Raw genomic sequence first — 21,978 nt, forward strand, 5'->3', positions numbered from 1 at the left:
GAAAATTCAGATGAGCTGAATAGCAGTGAACTGTAATGCTAAATGATTTCTCTACATATCATTTGCTTCTAAGGGCAGGCATATACAACTGGTGACAAATGACAGGACAACCTGAACCATTGTTCCCTTTGACATATGATGCAAAATTTCTATTCTGATGGGAGGGGTGTCCTCAAATTTGAAAATACCCCCCATCCACAAATGTGGTGGCTGTGAAAGATCAAATGCACTGCAGCTTAAGAAAGCATTTTTGGGGAGACATTAATGTGACGGAACGGCTGCGGTAGTAACAGTGCACTGAGACTCTTCAAAAAAGCAAAGGATTCATTGCTGTGAGGGAGAAAAAGATGCAACCTAATGTACGTTTTAATCTCAAGATTCACATAATACTATACATACATGTTTGCTATTAGCCATTTACTGTTAGCTTGTGATTTCCAAAACAGTTTCATCACGTTATTGTCTCCCCAAAAGCACGTTCCTTGGGTTTGGTGAGTTTTTTTTCTTGTAAGCTTTTGTGGCATTTCATTAATTTCATTTGTGTGTTTTTTTCCATATGGTTTTCTTTTCTTTTAACTATTTTTTATGTGCTGTCTTGAGTTACTGTGCATTTGAACTTTCACCGCCACTGTACGTAAGGTACAGGGCTTACTGTATGGTTTGTTTGGACAAAGTGTGAAGAACAGGCCATTGCAGTGAATAGATGTCAGCCCAATTGGATACATATGAGGGAGTTTTAGTTATTTCTATTAGCAGAAATGTGTTCCATCCATTCGGTGCTCTTTTTGATGCCAAGGCTCACTGTAGCTCCTCTGCTAACGTCCGGTGGTGCATGCCACTTTACGTTCGACAGCTTAGGAAGAACCCCCGACAAAACAGACACACACCGCTGCACACAGAGTGATTTTGGAACGTTTAATCGTTAACTGATTCATTGCACATTTGCTGAAGTGCAGAGTCATCGTCAATGTAAAGCTTTAAAAAATACAATCTCAGTCATCTCTGATGTGATTCTGGGTGCGTTCATGTCGATCGTTTTAAATAAAATACAGTATATGACAGATAAACCTTCTCTTTAGGGTGTTATTCATTGATAGATCTGGAAAGTAAACACTGAGAAACAGGGCAGCATAACTGGTCAACGTCAAAGGTTCATATCATTCATTCATATTTAGGTAGTATAACTTTTTGACATAGTACATGTACATTTCCCTTTGTCTTTGTAAACACACTTGTGTCTTAATGTTTTTCTTTTTTTTTCTTTTGTTTTTTTTGTGTATTCGTAGAGTGTGACATACTGTACTACCCTTTAGAGAAGAGCATAAATTACCACCTTTCCGTTGGCACCTGAATTATCATAAACACCGCTCTTGAGCTGCAGCTTTTTTTTTTTTTTTTTTAGCACGCTCCATTTCACACAGAAATGTCCTCCATTCTCCCTTTTGGAAATAGCTCAATAGATTTACAATACATATTTTTTTCATTTTTTGATTAAAAAAATAGTTTGAATCAACTGTACACAATACCAAAAACAATGTGCTTATCCCTATAAGGTATAGTGCTGAGAGTTCAACATGCCCTTCACCATCTGTAGTTACACTGAGCTCTTCTATCCTTTCCACCTTTCTTTTTTTTTTTTTGAGGTGGGGTGTAATCGCAGGATCCATCACGGAGGCCTCTCTCCGTGGAACTTCCGGTGTCTGTGCCTGCCGCTCTTTTCCTTGGTCATGTTGATACATGCGTTGTGCTTGTTGCTTTGCAAGTGGTTCCAGTACTTGATGAGTTCATTGGGTTGGAACTGATGTGATGTGATGAGGTGGCTGTACTTACAACTGGAGTAAGACACACGCCAGTGGTTGAAAAGGAACTCGTTGGGAGGGGGTGCTGGTTCGATGCGCAGCTTCGCCAGGCAGATTCCCACGTAAACATCCTCCAGGTGCAGCCTGCGTATGCTGAGCGAGGCCTGGTAGATCAGCTCGGCCATGTCCCCTGAGAACACGTACCCCGTGCCTGAGCAGAATATCGGGTAGCGCTCGCTTGGATACACCTCTGGTGGCATGTACCACTTGCTGTCTTTGTTTCGGTTTGGTGCATAGCCCCTCATCAGGTAGCCAGTGAAATACCTCTGCCTCGGAGGCATCTCAGGTTTCAGCAGCTTCTGGATGAGATACTCTGTATTGACAAACATGTCACTATCTGTCTTCATCACGTAGGAAGCATGTGGGCAATAGGTAGCTACCCAGTTCATGCCCATCAGAGTTTTGATGGTCAGGTTGTAGTAAGTGTCCTGATAGTCCTGTTGAATGATATCGTGGTAAACGCGGCTCTCTTCCTCGATTCTGCTCTGAAGGAGGGTGTCTGAGCTCTTTCCTGTACCGAGCAGGAAAAGACGGACAAATCCCAGGCCCATCGCCACGCTCTCATTTCCCCACGTCTGGCGGATTGCATTGCGGGCATCGGCCTGTCCTGGCTCTGCGGCTATGAGCAGGATGAGAAAGGGTGTGCTGTCTCTGCACTTGAAGGGCTCGTTCAGGATGTATCGATAGGGCTGGGCGCTAAGCCTCCCGCCAACACCCATCTCCTTCTCTAGTGTGTTGTTAGTACTCATCGAGTCCCCGAGCCCCATTACACCCATTCTGGCTCCTCCTCCCCCCACGCCAGCTGCCTCTCCTGCTGCCCCCTCCGCCTGCTGAGAGCTGAGGTTAAGGAGAGGTTTTGGTGCTACATTCCCTGTTTCCCTCCAAAGGCCCCTCAGGGAGTTGGTCTGGTTCGCCTCTCCCTTGGGGCTGCGGAGGCCCCTGACAGTGTAGGCAAGCGGGTTTTCGCGAGGCCCGCTGTGCCCTGGCAGCCAGTCTTGGTGGCTGAAAAATAAGAAAACAGCGAAGAGCAGGGCCAGCGAGACGAGACCGGCCACGTGGGTCCGAAAGAGGGAGCGCTTGACGGTCCAGGTCATCTTGATGGGACAGCAGTGCCGCCGTCTCCACTGCATGATGCAGGTTGGGGTCGCAGGAGGCTGTTGCTGCTGCTCGAGAATGGGCGGCGGCGGCGGCGGTCACATACAGAAACCGCAAACATGTGGTTGTCAACAATCAGAGGGTTATCTGAGCTGGCAGACAGGTTGGAGCTAGCCTCCTGGTGGAGTCAGGGGAATGTCTGAACCCCCCCGATGCAGCTTAGAGCAGGGTTAAAATCTGAAAAGAGAAAAAAAGGAGACTGAGAAAACAGCTTTGGAAGCAGCCCAAAAGCACCTCCTATTCACTGGCACAGAGCCACATGTTAGTTGTCTGAATTGCAGGTGTGGTTTTTATTCTACTTGTGGGAAAGAACTGAACCTAATTATTAATTGTGCTTTGTTTTTCTCATGGCTTGTTTTGACACGCTCAAGTGATTTTGAATAAAATCCCTCAGTTAGAGCTTTCTGTGGATGGAGGGTCCAATATGGCAAATGGCTCTCTCGGTAAGCTGACTTAACAGTTCGAAAGGAAGTAGCTGAATCACCGTGAGCACTGTTGTATCTCTGATTGGACAGGGACGAACAACACGGCAGGGCCTGGATGCTGCTCTGAAAATTATGCATAGTGCATCTGTATGGTTGAAAAACAAGCACTCCCAGGTGTGTGTCTAGTTGCTGAGATACAGACCACATCCCGAATAATTCTGTCTCATGGTTTACACAACTGACAGCTATAACTTTGCACAGTGACAGAAAATAAAGAGAATCAGGAATTCATCTCACGGTTAAACCCAGTTAAAATAGTCAAAACTGGTGGAAGCTACATTTTGGGCTGGCAGATTGGTGGTAGGCATGGTGAGATGGTGGTTCCTTTTTTCTTTGCATGTCATTACTCAGTTTAATGCCTGCGGCAAACTATAAATTGCAGGTTTGGCCCAACGTGGTGCCAGCTAACGCTACCCTGAGCCGCATGGGCAAGCAAGTGTCATCAGCCCCCCGCAGCGCGTCAACAGCTAGGGAGGAGATGCATCTGTCAAAATGAGTTTTCAGGGTCCAGCAGGCAGCGGTGCCTAAGCCTGAGCCAGCCTCTGGCGATAACAGCCTTCACCAGCCATTCACCTTCTACCTCCAGCTTATCAATGCTGCCTACTGTCTAGCTGCGATCACCCAGGCTGCTTGAGGTTGGAACATGGAGACGTACAGTATAAGGAGAGGACAGATAAGGAAACAGGCACACAGTGTGGACAAAAATGTAAGTGATTATGTGTGCTGTCCAACAGGACGTTGTGCACCAAGAGAGACATAATGGCGAGAATGCAACTGACAGACGAGCCACTTAGAGAACTCTATGCCCGGAGTGACAAATTCAAGGTCCACTGGCCAGAATCAGCCTGGGAAAGACTCAAATTTGGTTAATTCTGTGAATTAACAAAAACTTTAAAGTGTTTATTATTACAGGAAAGCCTAGGCAACGACAGGCCAGAACTACTTCTGTCATTTTTACACATTTATTTCCTACAATTTAAGCCCAAAGACTCATGCTGACATATTGTTCATTTACGACAGCAGCCTTTCTTTGTCATATACAAAAACCAAGACATAATAATGAAAATGCACTTCTTTTTTCCCTACATTAAGATATTTCACAGATTAAATGTGTAATTAAACGGCTTTACACTGACTGAAACTGACGATCAAAGTACGCTGTATGTGGTTCTTGATCTAAAATGAGCCTGGCTCTGTAAACGCACTGTTCTGAAGCAGGATTTACCTAAAAAGATTTTGGTATACACGCACCAGCTCAGCGAGTCACCGAGGCAAACAGCCAGTTTGCACAAAAACAGCATTTACTATGCAATATAGTCAATCATATGGATAGCAAACAGCACGCACGCAATCATTTTTGTTGGGTTCACTGACAGACAAACCCAGAATATAATGCAGACAAGATTTAATGATACACATGGCAAATACGCTACACACATAATCAGATCTGTGTACACACACAGACAAAAGATGCATGTGCACATCGCACATAATTATATTCACACTTGACGCAAACATCCTCACTGCTGTCCACGTTAACACACACACACATGCCGGCAGTAGACACATCACTAGAGAAAACAGAATATGCCAGCAGAAACTTGGAGGTTGTACTAGACTCTAGTGAATATTAATGCAGCAGCAGTGTAGCAGTCTAGAATCCACTTTTGCTTCCTGTGTGTGTTAATTTACTGCCTGCCTGCATTGCCTTTCTTGTTTGTTTGCTTGCTTTTTAATAATTTGAGATACGAAACAACGGAGCAATAATTTGTGCAAATGCTACATGCCAGCTTGCTAAGAGAGAGTTTTTTTTTTTAAATCTAAACTTCCAATTTTCATTTTCCTGCTATGTTTGCTCATTCATCATGACAACTGACAAGGAACACGATAACCTTTTCAGGCGAGTGTGCATACCCAGCGCAAGCAATTACAGGAGAATGAGAGAGGCCAGGGCCGGCTTTGTTTTAAAGGTTAACGTACTTTACATCGAAGCACATCCAGCGCTTGAGAGATTTCTGCTGTCAGCTAAATGAGCATGTAGTTCCATGAGCTCTGATGAAGAGTCCACACACAGAGGTGCATACACATAAAAATACGCATGTACACACGGGTACACACGCGAAATCTGACATCTACCCCACCCACGCGCTTACAACCCTCAATGGATTTCTGACGTTGTTCGGGATCTAAATGCCAATTTCACCAGGAGATCAGGCATCCATTTTTAATTTTAGCAGTGCAATTTAATCTGCCAATGCCTTTCCTCATTAATTCATTTCCTTACCTCCCATCAATGTCCCTTCTATATAAGCCAATTAGTTACACTAGTGCTAATTAAAGCCCCAGCGATTCAGCAGCGGTCAATAGTCAGAACGACGCCTGGGGGAGTGGCACTTTGGTAACATTGTAAGCATACATTGTAGTGCCTTTTCTCTCAGCCTTAAAACCAGCAGGAAGAAACTCCCAAGGTTCACTCACCAATCACCACGGTTTGCTTACTTTGTTTCTATGCCTGCATAAGCAGCCTAGACTGCTTTTGACTAAACATGTTGTGAGACGCATGCAAAACAAGCTTTGCCGATGTCAATGAAGATATGACCTTCATTTGATGAAAAAAAAAAATGCACTTTGTGATAGTGACACATTTTCTTGAGGAAAACGGCTCCCATTCGGGAGCCGCTTAGAGCGGCTGCTCACAGAAGTTAGAGGTTAAATTCTGCTTCACTGGAACAGGTCTGACTGATTATGTGGTTCATTTGACGTTCCTGTTTCCTCTAATAACACCAGCCTTGAAGCAACCACTACATTTATGATTTCTTTTAATGCTAAACTTGCACCATACTGGCTTCATTGGAGTAAAGAAAGCTCAGGGCTCTCTAAAAAGAGCCATCAAAGGCTAAACAACATCGACAAACAAATCCTGAGTGTTGTGGCTGAATGAGATATAACTTGTATGGAAAAACAAGTCTTGTGAAACTATGTCCTTTGGACAGAGAAGACCAAACTAGAGATGTCTGGGCATAATGCACAGGGCTGCGTTTGGCAAAAACCAAAAACAACAAATCAGCACAAACACCTCATTCCAACTTGCAAGCACGGTGGTGGAGGGGTGATATGGCTTATTTTGAAGGCACAGGAACTGGGCACCTTGCAGTTAATGAATCGAACACGAACTTCTCTGTAGACGAAAGTAGATCAGCTACAGCTTGGCTGAAACTGGTTCATGCAACAAAACAATGGTCCCAAGCATACTAGCAAGCCTATAACAGAATCGCTGAAAAATAGCCCCCCCCCCAGTTGCAATGACCCAGACAAAGTCCAGAAATGATATAGCAAGAGCTTAGGACACCTGTGCATAAAGAATGCCTGTAAACATAAGTGAACTGTATTTAGATTGTAAAGAAGAACGAAAATAACAACTTCAAGTTATTGCTGGTAAAGGTGTTTCTAAAAGCTACTGAATTATGAGGTGTGCTTAGTTTTCACAGGGCTGCAGAGTCCGGTGAAAACTTTTTTCACGTGACTATATATGCATCATAAAGCAGTGGTCTCCAACCCCCGGGCCACGGATTGTGTCTTATTTTGAAAGAAATAGTCTAAACACATTACTAAAACCCCTTACTGAACCAGTTTCTACCAGAAGTCTTTTCCTGTTAACTTCCTCTCAACTGTGACCAAGTCTTATCATTCTCACATTCTTTGTTCTGTTTAATACCATAGGGGGATGACTGCGACTGTATGAACGAGTGCTACTGCATACACATTAAACTGAGGGTAACTTGAACTGAGTAACTTATCCTAAAACACTTGAAAATTGAAGTGGCAAAAATATTCAAATACTTTTGTCTAACTTAGTTTCAGTAATGCTCAGTTTTATGTGAAAAGTGCTTTTACTTGAAAAGAAACTCAAAATAATTAATCTTCAAATTACTTCAGTTTCCTGTCCTGTAACTGAATTGCCTCATCACTTAAGCTTTAACTCCATAAAGTCAGCACTATTTTAACTGCAGTTCTTTTTGACTGAAGTAAATTAGACGAATCAAACGTCAGGTAGATATGCAAATTACATAGATGTTTTTTCACAGCTCTTACCTTATTGCTGAAGTAACAGCTGTTAGAAAAAAATTAAAATCATAAAAGATATGTTGTTGAGGAAATAACGTGTCCGGCAGCTATGACTTCTCTTTACAGCGGTGCCAACAACTGACTCATGTTTTCAATTTTCCTGGAGAACGGTCTATTAATGCCTATTGTCTATTCAACATCCAATCCAGGCTCATTTTAGTTGATTTAACCTGAGCTCTGTAGAACAGCTTAGAGCAACGCACTCTATGGGAACATAACTAAATATAACCAGTTTGACAGTGAGTACCTTATTTTATATTTGAGGTGGAGTCAAAAACCACACCCACTAAACAAACAATGTAGCTTTGCCATGCTCACTATGTTTTAGGTGTAGGACAAACTCACTAGTCATTAAACTCTAGTTCATAAGAGCACCTGTCTGCTCCCAAAAATCTCCAACAGTGTTTAAAATATGAGAACTGAGACCATCATGGATGTTCTTCATAACAACTGAGTCACACAAGGCAAATCCACCTCAGTTTTTAATGTTTTTTTTCTCCCTTTTTAATTTATTTTCTATTGAAGTCATCATTGAAAATGCAGACACATAATCTCTTTATGATCTCCTCAATCAGGACCTTCATCCATAAAGCCCTCCTTTTGACATCAAGTTTGAAAATACCATCAGTAAAGTATCCAGCACAATGTAGTCCATCATTTGCATTTCTGGTATTACAGCCAAACTAATGATTGATTAATAAAAGGCAATCCTAACTTAAGCATCTCCCCCGCAGCTTTTTAAAACTGCATTTTAATTAAAATTTGCCATTTTCGATTGTTTTCTTTCTTTATTGCTATCTTTCCATAAACTGCACAGCACTTTTTCTGCCACTGTGGTTTGGCTCTTACAGCAATGATGCTCAGGATCTTCTATGAGCTCACCTTTAAAAAAAACAGTCAGTCAATTCGAATGAATTCGTCCTTGTCATAATCAGTTCCTCACTTCTGTTCAGCGGCACTCCACTTCAACAACCTGTCATTTCATTCTCGGGCTGTTGTTTACCATCTGATTGCAGTGAATAGTTGAACATGTAAATCCAAGAAGACTAGTAATCTAAAGACAGGGGTTCTGTTCATCCCTATTCTAATTTCCACTCTGTTACTCTCTTTCTGAATGGCCAGCTGGCAGCTTTACTTTGGTTATAATTACCAAAGTGAGGATCAGGGTTTTCACAATCTTAAGAAAACTCATTTTCTTTAAACAAAATCATTAAAATAAATTCCTTCTTAACTAGGGATGAACTAAAAACAAGTTTCAAGCTCATACTTTTCTTTACAAAAAAAATTGACAGCTAATATCTTTTTGTTGTCTTTTTTCACATTTTTCCAAAGAAAACAAATGAATCTATCCATCTAGTAGATTTTAGCTTGCTTTGATCAACTTCAAATTATTTTAATTTATCCCTTACTTTGAACTATGGCAGGCATTGATCTATCCCTTTGTTAAATCTGATGGCATTAGCCATTTCCCAGTCCAATGCTGCTTCAGTTCTCCAAATCAATCAAACTCTGAGCCATCACTCAGAGAGAAAGATCTTTTCAGCCGTAATAAAATGATCACTGCGGCTGTTCTCCCAGATATTACAGTAAAGTTTACATTCAAGGGTTCAGTCAAGTTGGATGTTAACAGGAAGCTTTCTCACTGGTTTCTACCTAAAGATGAGATACCATGTTCTGACCAAAGTATGTCTAAAATACTAAACAGAAAACACATTAGCTGTGACATTTAAAGGGTTAGTCAAGCTGGGCCAGCTTACATATAATGATGTGCCACATGGTGGCTAGCTACATAGCTATGTTTAGGCTAATACATTACATTAGCACAGGGATGATAAGAAGTTTTTTCCCAAAAGCTTATATCAGCTGTCTCCAATCGGCCATCATGTGGAAAACTTCAACCAACCTCAACACCAGGCTGATCACTAATATGTTTCTATGGTGGGCTGTGCAGCAAATGAAAAGCAAATGAATAAAAAAACCTGAAGAGACTAAGAATTAAATCCAGTTCAGTTAAGGTTTATTTATGTAGCACGAAATCAGAACAGTACTCCCATCAAGGTATTTCTACTGTAAGGTAAAAACCCTGCAATTCTGGAGAAAAATGGCAACAATCAATGTCTCTCCTATGAGCAAGCACTTTGCAACAGTGGTGAGGAAAAACAGGAACACCTTTTAACAGGAAGACACATCCTGTAGAACCAGGCCCTGAGAGGGGAAGCCAAGTGCCACCATCAGTTGGTGGTTAGGGGAAATAGAAAGAAAATAAAGAGAAAAATGACAGAATAGCAAAACCTCGAAAAATAGACTTAAGAAACAAAAAGACACTTTCACATACTTCCACTCTGAAGTAGCAGCTGTTACGTGGAATATCTGGAAAAGAAGAATTTCTACCAACTGACTTGTTGCGCAAGTGGCAAATTCAGTGAGCGCTTTAGAACAACAATTTATTTGACAAATGTTTGTAAAAAGTAAGAGTGCAATATTTTTGTCAGTACGGTCTACCTGCATGTTGTAGAACTGAATCTAGATGTACAAATACATTTATGAATTCTATTCAAAATCCATTTTTTTGACAGTCTACCAAAAGATCTTCCCAAAGACTGTTAGTCAACTGCACTAACCTTGGATGGAAATCACAGTGTCACCAAAATAAAGGTCAGAGAAAGATAACACACACACACACACACACACACACACACACACACACAATAAAATAAACTAAAACAGAATAAAATAAAAGTACTATCCTTCAGCTATAGAACAGAATTTCATATACTCAAACAGACACTAAAATAAAAAATAGTTGCATTTAAAACTCAGACTATCTTCAGGTTACTCCTCAACACGTAATGTCACATGAGTCATGACTACATCTGTCTGAGTCTAACCTGCTAGTATACAAATTTAAAAAATAATAATAATAATTTGTAAAATTCATGTGATACAATTTTTAATTTCAATACTGGATTAAAGAGCTGGTACACAGCGTATGCTGCTCCTTGATTTCACTGTTTTCTTTTGTCTCTGTCAATAAATCCAAGTGTCCTCTGTCAGTAACGCTTTACTCAAAAACAAATAAAGAAATCTCGCTTACTTTCTTGTGATATATTTAGTTACGTGGACGAGTCGTTTTATCTGTAGAATACTGATAAGGTCAAAACCCAAATACAAAAGAAGGAAATTTGACATTTGTTGTACTTTTACAGGTTTAAAAATAAAACTGCCTTGTATCTTTACCCCCACCAAAAGTAAAAGATTGTCCTGATGTTTTAAATAATCCACAGACTTGCTGTCCAAGAACTAAAGAAAAAAGACAATTTTCAGACCCTTTGAAACCGTTGTTTGCTGTCTGACTCAGCCTGGAAAGGGCCGGCAGGATAGGGAGGGTTGAGTTCTTGCTAAGTGTTGCACAACAGATGAGACACTCTGGATGGCCAGCTGCGTTTTATTTTTTTTAATATCCTTCATGAGTAGAGCCTGGTCAAATGTGGGCCAGGCCACTTGAGCCGTTTCAGCACACGACATAGCCATAGCTGATCCTTATCAGGTCAGCTGACCCAAATTACAAACTTCTCTGCTATCTAATCAAGAAGTGTTATTTATATTCTGGTTTTAAGATAGCCATTTCTTTAAACTGACTTTAAGAAATACTGTAATAGAAATGTTTTTTGATGCAAAACAAGATAAATTGTTAATGTTTACGACTTCACCCAAACTGCAGGAAGTTAGAGCAATTTCTCTCAGTCAAACAACTCAAAGTGCTGTGCTGTTGCAAAACGGTACAAATAATTAACTAAAAATGACTCGCTAGTACACGAAACTTTACCTGACATATTTTACTATACTAACAAAAGTTGGGGCAACAGACAAATATCAGATGTTACTTACATCGTTTTCCAGTAAATGTATGAATTCACCAGATAGCTGGACCTAAGACTCTGTTCTCTCTTTCAATTATCTCCATCATTTTCCCCAAACCTGCCTTGATCCTTTGCTCATACCAAGGCTGCTGGTTTGTTAGCTCTTCGAAAACAACCACCTTTAAGAGTCTGATTAGGTTTGTTGCTACAGACGGTTTACTTTGGTGAATCTGTGGCTTTTGCTCACAGTGAGGACCTTCCACACTAAAGTAACCTCAGCTTGTGGCTGCGAGTGTGGAAATCGGCCGATTCTGACCAATGCATCTCATTTCTCAGTCTACCGTGACATTAAACAGATTCTCTTTAGATGTTTAAAAGCTGATTGGATTAAAAAAAGTGATTTGAAAAAACGGATTATTTTCAAATATACATCAGCGTTCTGAACTCCACAGATGTAATCCAATTTCGTGTGAACTGAACCTTTACCACATAAACTGTAGACATGCAGTAAACATTTAGACTCGTTTGGTCTTTAAATAGCTTTAGGTCTGAGTAATGGCAGTGACAACAGAAAGTATTGAGCAGCCTTTGGACTTTGACCTGGACTCCTGACCTTTTGGGAAATAAAGCTTTGGCATCCAGGACACACCATAGGTGTAAATATTATGCTACAGTGTCGCACTTCTCCTCTAAGTGAGTGACGGACACAGAAAGTACTATCCACGTTAATTGTGCTATCTGGAAACTATCACCGCTGTATTTAACTCTCACAGTACTAACGCCCTGCACATGTTCTCTTCTCTTGGACTCTTTTCGATGACTCGATTCAGACGCCACTGTAATAAATTATAAGGGGGTTTGAAAATTAGACCCTATTAAAGTTTCATAGTCTGGTGGTCAGAGCGAACACCCCGATGGGGGAGGTTAGCCTTTTTTTTCTCTCCATCTCAGCATTTAGCAGATATCCCCCAACTATGCACGGTCTTCAGTGCCCAAAAAGGCTCAGGCAGCTCGTGATGAAGTGGATAAAAAACCTTGTTAATTGAACTGGATCAATGGAAAGTCCCTGGCCTTGCCACTTGGCAGGTCTACAGAGGGATTTCCTAAACTTGATTTTTATGGAGACTAATACAGCATGCACTACTGACCCCTTTTACTGCTGTACCTCCAGGAATGCCACCACACAAAATCCAGGCAAGTGGACAACATTCATTTTTAGGGGAAGAAATAATAGTGGAATTAAAATAAGTGGTCCCCTGGTACACCTTCCCCACGGGGTGGGTGAAAGAGGGGCTTCTGGAAAGTATCTGATGGAGAGGAGATGCATGATGTTGGGACAAAGGTGCGTGGAGAAATTGATTGATGGCTAGATGGGTACTCGTCAAGGCGGCTGGGGAAGAAAGGTGGATGTAATGGAGGGGAGAGGAGGGCGGGGAAGGCTAAATGAATAATGAGGATGTGGGGGAACCGATGAGACGTGCAGGGCTGCCTACCTCCTCCTCCTCATGCTGCTGCTGCTGCTGCCGCTGCGGTAGCTGATGGGGCTGCGGTCGGCTGAGGGAGAGCGGGGACCCCGGTGCCTGCACCCGCCATCACCGCCTCTCAGGACTGGAAACAATCTGGGCTTTAGTTCCCTTCCCCCTTTTTTTCTAATCGCACTGACACCTTCGATGCGTAAGGTCCCTCCTCCTCGTCCTCATCCCCACAAGCTCAACAAACCTGCGGGTTTTGGTTCTCCTCCTGCTGCGACTCCCCCTCTCCTTCCTCTCCTGTCTTGCGCCTTGTGCCCGCTCTACACTGCTACCCTCTACTTCATATACGTACCCCCTTCCTCCCGCCCTCACCTTTCTGTTTTTGCGTTGTTTTCTGATTTTATCCAAGTTTGGCCCGCTGCTCGGATGTGTTATTTCATGTCGAAATGAAAGCAAAAACACCACAGCATCCCCGCCCCGCACGGCTATCGGGGAGCCCGCTGAAAGGAGGGAGAGTAGAAGCGACAGAGGAGCAGGAGTACGGCTGGTACTTCACGATGCTCGGAAAGCTGGTGTTAGGCAGAAGGGGAGTAATAAAAAATGAGCAGAATAGGAAAAAATATATATCATCTTCCACATATAAGTCCAATCACAGCCAAAACATGTTCCCCGAGTCCTGGAGTGGGAAAGAGAAACAACAACTCATCTACCTTCACCTCCCTGCTTCGGTTTTTCAGTCCGCCCCTTCTTGTTTTTTCCTTCTCCTGTGCTCCGTCTCGGAGCGACCCCCGTCGGATTCCTCAGCCGGGCGAGGTACCTACTGGCCCGGGGAAGCTGGCTGTCAGACACCGCTACACTGACAGAACTCTCCCACGTCACCGCATTCTTAGCGGAGCATCTCACGTGACCCACTTAGTCGCTCATGGTACCTTCAAGGATCGTGGGTGAAAAAATGTCCTCCCTGTATTCTTGCACACACACACACACACACACACACGCACTGCGTTCCAGCGAACACTCTTACAATTAAAACTTAATCAAGCCATGCTGCATTTATATTGTTATTTGACATTTAGGGGGCAGTTTTCTTCATCTTTCAGTTTGGGGGTGTAATCAAACCGATAACTGAAGTTTTTAGAAATTGCATTTTCATCTTGCCACACAGTGGAAATGCTGTAGACACGTTATGGTAATAATGTTTCATCTTTTAACGAGGCAGGTGTTTTTGCCACAATGGCTGAGCTAAGCCATTGTTTGCTGAAGTCCCATTGTGATGCCTCGAGGCCAGTATTATGGCCTTTGTTATCTCTGTGTTTTGAAATAAAATGTGATAAGTGATATAGGTTGAAGAATGATTGTAACAGATGTTCTATGGAGCCAATGGTCCTAAACTCATAAACTGGTGATCATAAAATAAAGAGGTAGACAAATTAACCCCTCTGGTTGGTGAAGTCCGTTGTTGAGCCTCCAGAGGAGTATTTTTGCTGGTCTTTTGAAACTGGACATGCTGATGACTGACAATCTGAGAGACAGCGCAGATTCAGTGTGTTGTGAATTACTTGGTAGGATCGTTCTAAAGCATGCCTTCCTATTTTGACTTTTTAACTCAAATATTGTATACACAAAGACTTAAGAGTAGGGAATGAGTCAATAAAATCATCAGGCAACTGTTTACAAAGGCCACAGATTAATGGAGCTTAGGCCCACTTTGGTTTGATGTAGAAAATAAATTTACGACACACAAGACATAACCAGCAATGCCTTTTAATCCTACGCTGCAGCCTTCCAAGGCATTCAGCCATAGCTAGCTGTGTCGACCTGCCACGTAGTTACATTTCTTGGGAGATGCACATCAGGTTACATGGAAGCATAGGGCATAGAGTTAAAAAAAAAAAGGGTTTCCAGTTATGTTGTAAGCTATGACATAGATTTCCTACAGAAGTCTAACTCGGGCCTTTCTCATAGCTTTCTAATCAGTCAGACTTGCTTTTAGTTTTACAACAGAGAAGAAGCGAAAAGAGACTACAACATCTCAATCGGGCCTCAAACCTGCCTTCTCAGCAAAAAACTAAAAAAAAAGAAGCCAATGCAGAAGAGTCTTAACCCTGCATTTTATCTGGCTGTCAGAAGACTTTGGTCCTATAGTAATCTATGGAAAAATGGTTTTCTGACTTGACCTCTGTAAACATTTTCTTGACAAGTTTAAGGGCTCAGTCACTCATGCTGTGTCATAGAAAATTGAAAAATTAAGTCTATGTTGTAATCCTTGGTCATACTATGTTTTAAAATGGATGTTTATCCATAGTATCCTCATTAATTAATTACCTCTGGTTTCTCTGGTTTCAAAAGGAATGCAGTTGTACAGTCTTCAGGAAAACACCTCTCTGCTCCTTTTCATTTTGACCTCAGTAAACTCTTTTTTGATGAGTAATTTGTCTCAATCTCTAGTTTTATTAAGTAGGATTTAGGGTATGCCCACCTTGGTTTCTTGGGAAGTCACCACAATATGAAGACACAATATTTCTCAGCAAAACACCAAAGAAAACTTTCCACTGGACCCTGAGCAATGAGACTTTACCAACCAATGAGTGATGTCACTTTGACCACATCCATCTTTTATTTATTATTATGACATTAACATAACATTTTTATCAATAAGTGACTTAGATGTATATCAAGTATATATTGTATATATTGTGTCTATTTCTTACTTAGTGTATTTGTTACTGTTTATACTGGAACACTGTAACCAACATAATTTCCCCTAGGGATCAATAGGGTATTCTGATTCTGATTAATTAAGATCATTATTGTGGAATGGCATGTAATGGGAAATCATTTATACTTGGACTAAATTCTCAAGGAATCTGTATATTTTTTCCACCTGTAGTGCAGCATTTATGCATTTCATTAAAGCTGCAATCCAATTACAAAAACAATACCTCATGTAAAAAGTGGAAGCGCACATAAAGAAATCTGACAAAGAACAGGAAATCAAATACGATGTATCTGAGTCGGGAATGTGCAGTTTTTGTTTGTTGTTTTTTTGCAAGTTTTCTCTTTGTTTAGATCTGAGTGACAAGGTGCACATTTGATTATCAAGGCAAAGAAAATAATGCTTTCTTCTTGCTTTATTCTGATCAATTTATTATCCTTACAATGTTTGAGAAATCAAGAATGATTCCAAGAATCCAGTGAATTGGCGACAGATGTTAAAAAGCAAAACCAAAAAAGAACTCCCAACAACCCAAAGCTTAGTTCTTTCATTTTTCCCACATCCGCTTGAATGCAACATCACTCCCTTCTCTCATTTCGCTCCCCCTCCTTCACAACCCACCACACTGCTCCCGCTCTGTGGGCGGAAAAAAGGGGGATTTAACTCGGTAAGAGCATGGTGGCCAGTGGTTGTCTGGTAACAGCTGGATTTGCCTCCATTGTGCTCTTTGTTTAACTCTGCCTGCGATGGTCCTCCCTGGACAGCGCCCTTCTGATTCTAACTGTAAATTAAAAAGGCATCTTTTGCCCCGTCTGCTACATTAGTAATGCATTATGCACACATGATTACCAACTAAATTTAGCATGCTTTTCACATCTAGACTAAGAACAAAACACACACACACACTCGCACGAAAACAAAACAACATGTGCTCCCCTGCAGATGACAGCACAGACTTCCTGCCTCCACTTCATGAGTCTGAAACCCTACCTGCCTCATTAATGACCTAAAGACAATGCAAAACCCTTCATCAACCCTCAGTCCTGTTTACACTCATCCACCTCAAAGGACCAGTGTGTTTCCTGATAAGGGATGAAAGCAAGCTCGCCTCTCTCCCTCTCTCAGTAGAAGTGGACCAGATGGAATTATAGCTCGTGCGAAAAGCAGCTCACCACCACGGGGACGGTAAGCCAGCGGGAGAGCGGCCTCTCGCAAGCACTGTAAATATTGTAAGGTACACCGCAGCACAGGAGCACCGGTGACTGAATAATTAATAGGAGCTGTGTCTTTGACAGAAATATTTTGGAGGCCATTAGCTCTGCTACCTGGCCAGTGAGAGCATATTTGTCAAACGAAAGCAATGCCGAGGTGGTGATTGATTTCCGGTGGCTGCCAGGTTAGAGGCAGCGTGCCTTTGTACATTAATATCATGTGGCATCTATCACAGGTCACTTCCTCAACTCATCTAGTCTTGGCTGCCCTGCAAAGACCAGCGTTTCAAAATGTAAATCGTCGTCATTAATTGCCAGGTACCCCCGGGGGCGTCTTGGAATGGCTGCTCGGGGTGTGCTCCACACAGATATACACTCACACAAATAGATGCTTTTATGATGTTTTTACATTTCTTAGAAATGTCTTGTAGTCATTTCTTTATAAACCATTTATGTCCGTGCCATTCACGAAATATATATTTTTTAAAAGCAGATAATGAGAGAAACGATTTTTAACTTTAACTTTAATTAATTTAAAAAAGAAAAACACTGCTATAAAACAAAAACAACAAAAGTAAAGTCAACCTTCTTTTCTGTGCAAAAACCCCAAGTTCAAACACAAACGACCCAACATTTAACTAGCGGCCTGAGAACCCTTTCACATTTGAATAATTTCTCATTTCTATGCTTTCAGTCATGGTCAGTTCGCCATAATGGCTAGTTCTGGAAAGAAATGCTAAATGACATGGAGAATAATGTAGCTATATCTACCTTTTTACTCTGTGAGTTTACTCATTTGATGAATCAATTGTTTTTTTTCTTTGTTCTAAAGCTTTCTAAAGTGCATTTACCTCATGCTGCCTTGTACTTTACGTTCTGTCTCTCTTTTTTTCCTCTTTTCTGACACTGCTGGGGGAAGGATGGGTTGGTTATCTTGAAGCAACGCCTTTTTCGAAATGCAGTCTCAGATGAAATGCGAGCTGTTATTGCTTCTCTTAAAGAGTGTAGTCGCAATATCCTGTGGCAGAGCCTCAAGTACAGGCAAGGCTGTCAGTGAATATTTTCGCCTTGACTCAGACTCAGGCCTCTTGTTCACGGTACAGATCCTGGGGGTCAGCTCTGTTACAGCAGAGGGCACATTACAAAGAATGGATTGCTTCGATTTCATATTATCTCAGAAAGTTTGAAATTACACTATTAAAATGTGACTTTTTTCATTCAAATCATCAGGATAAAGGGACTAAAATATCTACTTCCATTGCACACGAAATCCATAAATGTTAATTTTAGTTTAAATCAAGCAAATTCTTTACACAAATCCCACATATGGCACAAAGAGGAGGAAAAAGGGGAAAAAAAGAATCCCTGAAATGTCGCAACAGATGCATTTGGCCACATTGATGACAAAGTCAAAACGTGTAATGTCTATCACATCCATATGAAAATTCACAGACTGAATTAGAAATGCATGGGAGGCACACAGCTGGCATGCAGTCTGAATAGTAGCATGCCTGTCAGACTGGATTGTCTGGATCCTTGCAGGCTGGCGACAAAAGAGCAGTGCTTACTGCCAATATAGAGAAATAAATTAATGAGAGCCAGCGTGCATGGCTATCAATGACAAATCTTTTATCAGTTTGTGTACAGGTAATTTATTTTAACTCAGTGTGTAAATCCACTGCCTGCACAAATATGCACATAAGATGCTCGGCTTCTTGGCTCAAGAAACCCAGGGCTGTCTGACCGTCAGAGCCAGATATAGATGCGGTCAGACAGTCTGAGATCCAGCCAAAGTGTACAAATAAACCATCTACGCAAGAGGAGCTGGAGGCAAGAGCAGGAAGCCATGAATAGACAGTTACAAGGCAAACATGACATTTATTTTATGGCGGGAGAATATTCTGAAGGGATCTCATAATTACCAGCCTTTACAGTGAAATATAACAACCACAGAAAAATGACAAATGGATGTGGAAGGCTATAATTTTAATATATGTGTTTGCTAAACTTACACAATACAATACAAAAATAACACTATAATTGTACTCACAAAAAGCTGGACCACTGACATCTTGGATGGATTGTTGTATAGATATTACACAGGAAGATGGCAAATACTGTGCATGCCAAATTACACAGGCAACACACAAATCAGTGGCAGCGGCTCTTATGGAGTGATGAATCCACATTTAAAAGAACAATCCAGCAGCGAGTGTCTATTTGTAAAACACGGCAGAGGCTCTGTCATGTTGTGGTGCTGCATTTTAGTCTGTGGCGCTGGGGAACCCATTAACACCACAGTGTTCACACCCTGACTAGACACTCTAACTATAAGTTGTCTGTGTCTGTGGGTAACCCCAAACAACTGGCATACTAGACAAACCCACATTGTTGTTACAGAATGACAGAATATTTCTCAGGTAGATCTGCTGACAGTTGTATTATCATAACAGTGATGGCACCAAACGGAAAAACCACCATGCAAAAATAAAACCACAAGTATTTGCCAGGTTGACAGATAGGACATGGAGATTTAAAGCCAGTCAATGCAGACGCTAGAAAAAAGTTTGCCTTTGTTAGCTAGTCCTCCTAAATGATTAAATATTTCAAAAGATGTGAGAGCAGGCTCATACTTTGACTCTGAAATATTTTGGTATTCAGACGACTTCAGGATTTGCCCATACCCTTCCACCACCGTGCTTGACAGGTGCTGTGAGGTGTGGATGCTGTTAAGCTGTGTTTGGTTTCCTCCAAACATAGCACTGTGCATTATGGCCAAACATCTCTATCCAAATTATATTGTTCCAGAAGTCGTGTAATTTATTTATATGCAACATTGTAAACCTGAGCTGTGATGCTTTGTTCTCTTTAGAGAGAAGAGGCTTTCTCCTGGCAACCCTTCCAAACAAGCCATACTTGTTCAGTCTTTTTTAAATGTACTGTCATGAACTTTATGCTTACCGAGGCCTCCAGAACTGAGATGTATGTCTTGGGTTTTTCACAAGTCCTCTGAGCAAAAAAATCCAGCTTGGATTTGCTGGGACGTCCACTCCTGTTAAGAACGCAGCATCGTGTCAACATATAGCTGAATGTTCTCGATCAAAACAGCGCCAAACGTTTAGCTTTTACATGCTGTTGCCAACGTTGTTAACACTAAACTGTTTGCATACTGACAAGCGATACTTACTATCACAACTGAAACCACAACACAGAAGCAAAAAACTCAACATGTAAATGAAACCAACAACTTTGCAAGGTTGACAGATAGGACAGCATTAAAATGTGAAGTCAGTGATGCAGAACAAAGGCTAGAACATAGATTGTGACTTTGGTTTCAATAGATAGTCCTCCATGATTAAATGAAAAAAAAAGATGATTAAATATATCAAAAGATGTGAGAGCTTTTCATCATACTCAATATTATGGCAAAAAAGCTATAGTGCAAAGTACAACCAATCATTCAGTTTTTTCTAGAAGAAAACCTGGTTTGGCTTACCCAGATCTCAACACTATTGAAGCAGTGACAGAGAACAGAACAAACAGAACGAAAGCTGATATCCAAAGAAGAGCTTTGGATACTGAAGCCTGGAGAACTGTTGCTGAAGACTGCTGAAAGAAATTACACAAAACCTTGCCTAAGAGAGTTCTAAATAGGTTGAATCATACAAGTGGTCTTACCAAATATTGACTTTTAAACTCTTCTGAATTGCACAAACTCTGTTTTTATTTTAGGAACTGTGTTTCCCTTGATGTTACCATGTTTCAGTAAATTGCTATGTGTATTTCCCATTTTCCTAACAAAATAAAAGGAAATAAAGAATGCGTCAAGACTTTTGCACAGTACGGTGTAATTTCTCAGATGTGACAGATCCAGTTAACTCATGTTAGTGATGAAACCTAGCACATAACTAGCAGACCTACTGGCAACCATACATCAGTGAAAGCAGCCCAGGCCCTAATAATGCATAACTGGGGAAATTAGCTATCAGCTCTCAGGCCTGGAAGTTGTTGCTTGCTTAAGACATTAGCTGCTGCAGTTTTGCATTTATGTGTTTTTGTGATACGTGTTAATATAAGATTGCTTTGAATTGAAAATGTGCTTCATAACAGTCTCATGTTTAATGCTTACACCACATACCTGCCTGTCACCCGCCCACATGCCTCATTTATCTCTGCGCTTAAACAAACAAGGAAAATAACATTTAATCTATACGTTGCACATATTTTCAACATAATATTAATCGCTGCAGTGTTCTTAAGCTAACCTCACTGTCGCCTCTCACACATTAAGAACAAAGGTGTGTGCTCTTCAATATGCACAGTAAGAATATTATAAAATATAATAACAGATCAGTTCAGGTATAATTTGCTATTGAAAGCTGATGTAACACATGATAACATAAACAGTTAACTGTATATAAAGAGATGCTTGACTGGTCCCTTTTAGTGGGTGATTATCTAATCCATCATTTTTTTATTATGCAGTATACCATTATCTAATTAGTTTAATATTAACATACTTTAATGTGATATAGAGCGTAGGAGTTAGGCAGTGAGGTAGAGTGGTTAGAGTGGCTGTCCATCAACTGTACCGAAGGCTCTGTGTGGGCCACCAGACACGCTGAATAAAATGGCCTGAGCCATGAGACTGAGAATAAACCAGCTGCTGTATAATGATCTCTAACACCGATGTAAAAAAGTAATTGAGACTGTGAAAAAAAGTCACATATCACCATCTTTATGCTCATTTTGAACTGTATTTGTTTCTGTAAATATTAGAAATATTGTCAGTGTTCACTGGTGTTACAGTGCTAGTAGCTTGTGGATTTGGTTAAAAAAAATTAAGTAATTAAATAACATTAAAAATATCAAAAAGGACTAAAAGATAAGTCAAAACTGAACACAGAGCTTGTGGTGCTGTGATAAATTGGACAAAAAACAATAAATGTACATTTTCACGAGGAAGCGAGTGGTTTTTCTATCTTAGCACCAATTCAGAAAGCTGGGGCAAAGAACCTTTCCATCCATCTATTCGCTTCCACTTATCTTTTTTAGGGTCGTGGGGGTGGGGGGTGGGAGTGCTGGTGCCTATCCC

General features: G+C 41.1%; 1 protein-coding gene across 3 annotated transcripts; it reads right to left on the reverse strand.

Moving 5' to 3' along the window:
* Positions 1-896: 896 nt before the first annotated feature.
* On the reverse strand, positions 897-20,488 carry b3galt2 (UDP-Gal:betaGlcNAc beta 1,3-galactosyltransferase, polypeptide 2). 3 transcript variants are annotated; one of them, XM_005458264.3, is made up of 3 exons: positions 20,380-20,488; positions 19,845-19,935; positions 897-3,191 (listed from the first exon to the last, which is right to left on the reverse strand). In XM_005458264.3, the coding sequence occupies exon 3, from the start codon at positions 2,987-2,989 to the stop codon at positions 1,667-1,669; it is 1,323 nt and encodes a 440-aa protein (XP_005458321.1). In that variant the 5' UTR covers positions 2,990-3,191; positions 19,845-19,935; positions 20,380-20,488; the 3' UTR covers positions 897-1,666. The 3 variants fall into 3 exon arrangements, with proteins under 3 accessions (XP_005458321.1, XP_005458322.1, XP_025755517.1); XM_005458265.4 differs by lacking the exons at positions 19,845-19,935; positions 20,380-20,488 and adding an exon at positions 13,667-13,849; XM_025899732.1 differs by lacking the exons at positions 19,845-19,935; positions 20,380-20,488 and adding an exon at positions 12,978-13,849.
* Between the last annotated feature and the right edge of the window lie 1,490 nt (positions 20,489-21,978).

The sequence above is a fragment of the Oreochromis niloticus genome, linkage group LG17 (genome assembly GCF_001858045.2).
Source record: "Oreochromis niloticus isolate F11D_XX linkage group LG17, O_niloticus_UMD_NMBU, whole genome shotgun sequence".
Lineage (NCBI taxonomy): Eukaryota > Metazoa > Chordata > Actinopteri > Cichliformes > Cichlidae > Oreochromis > Oreochromis niloticus.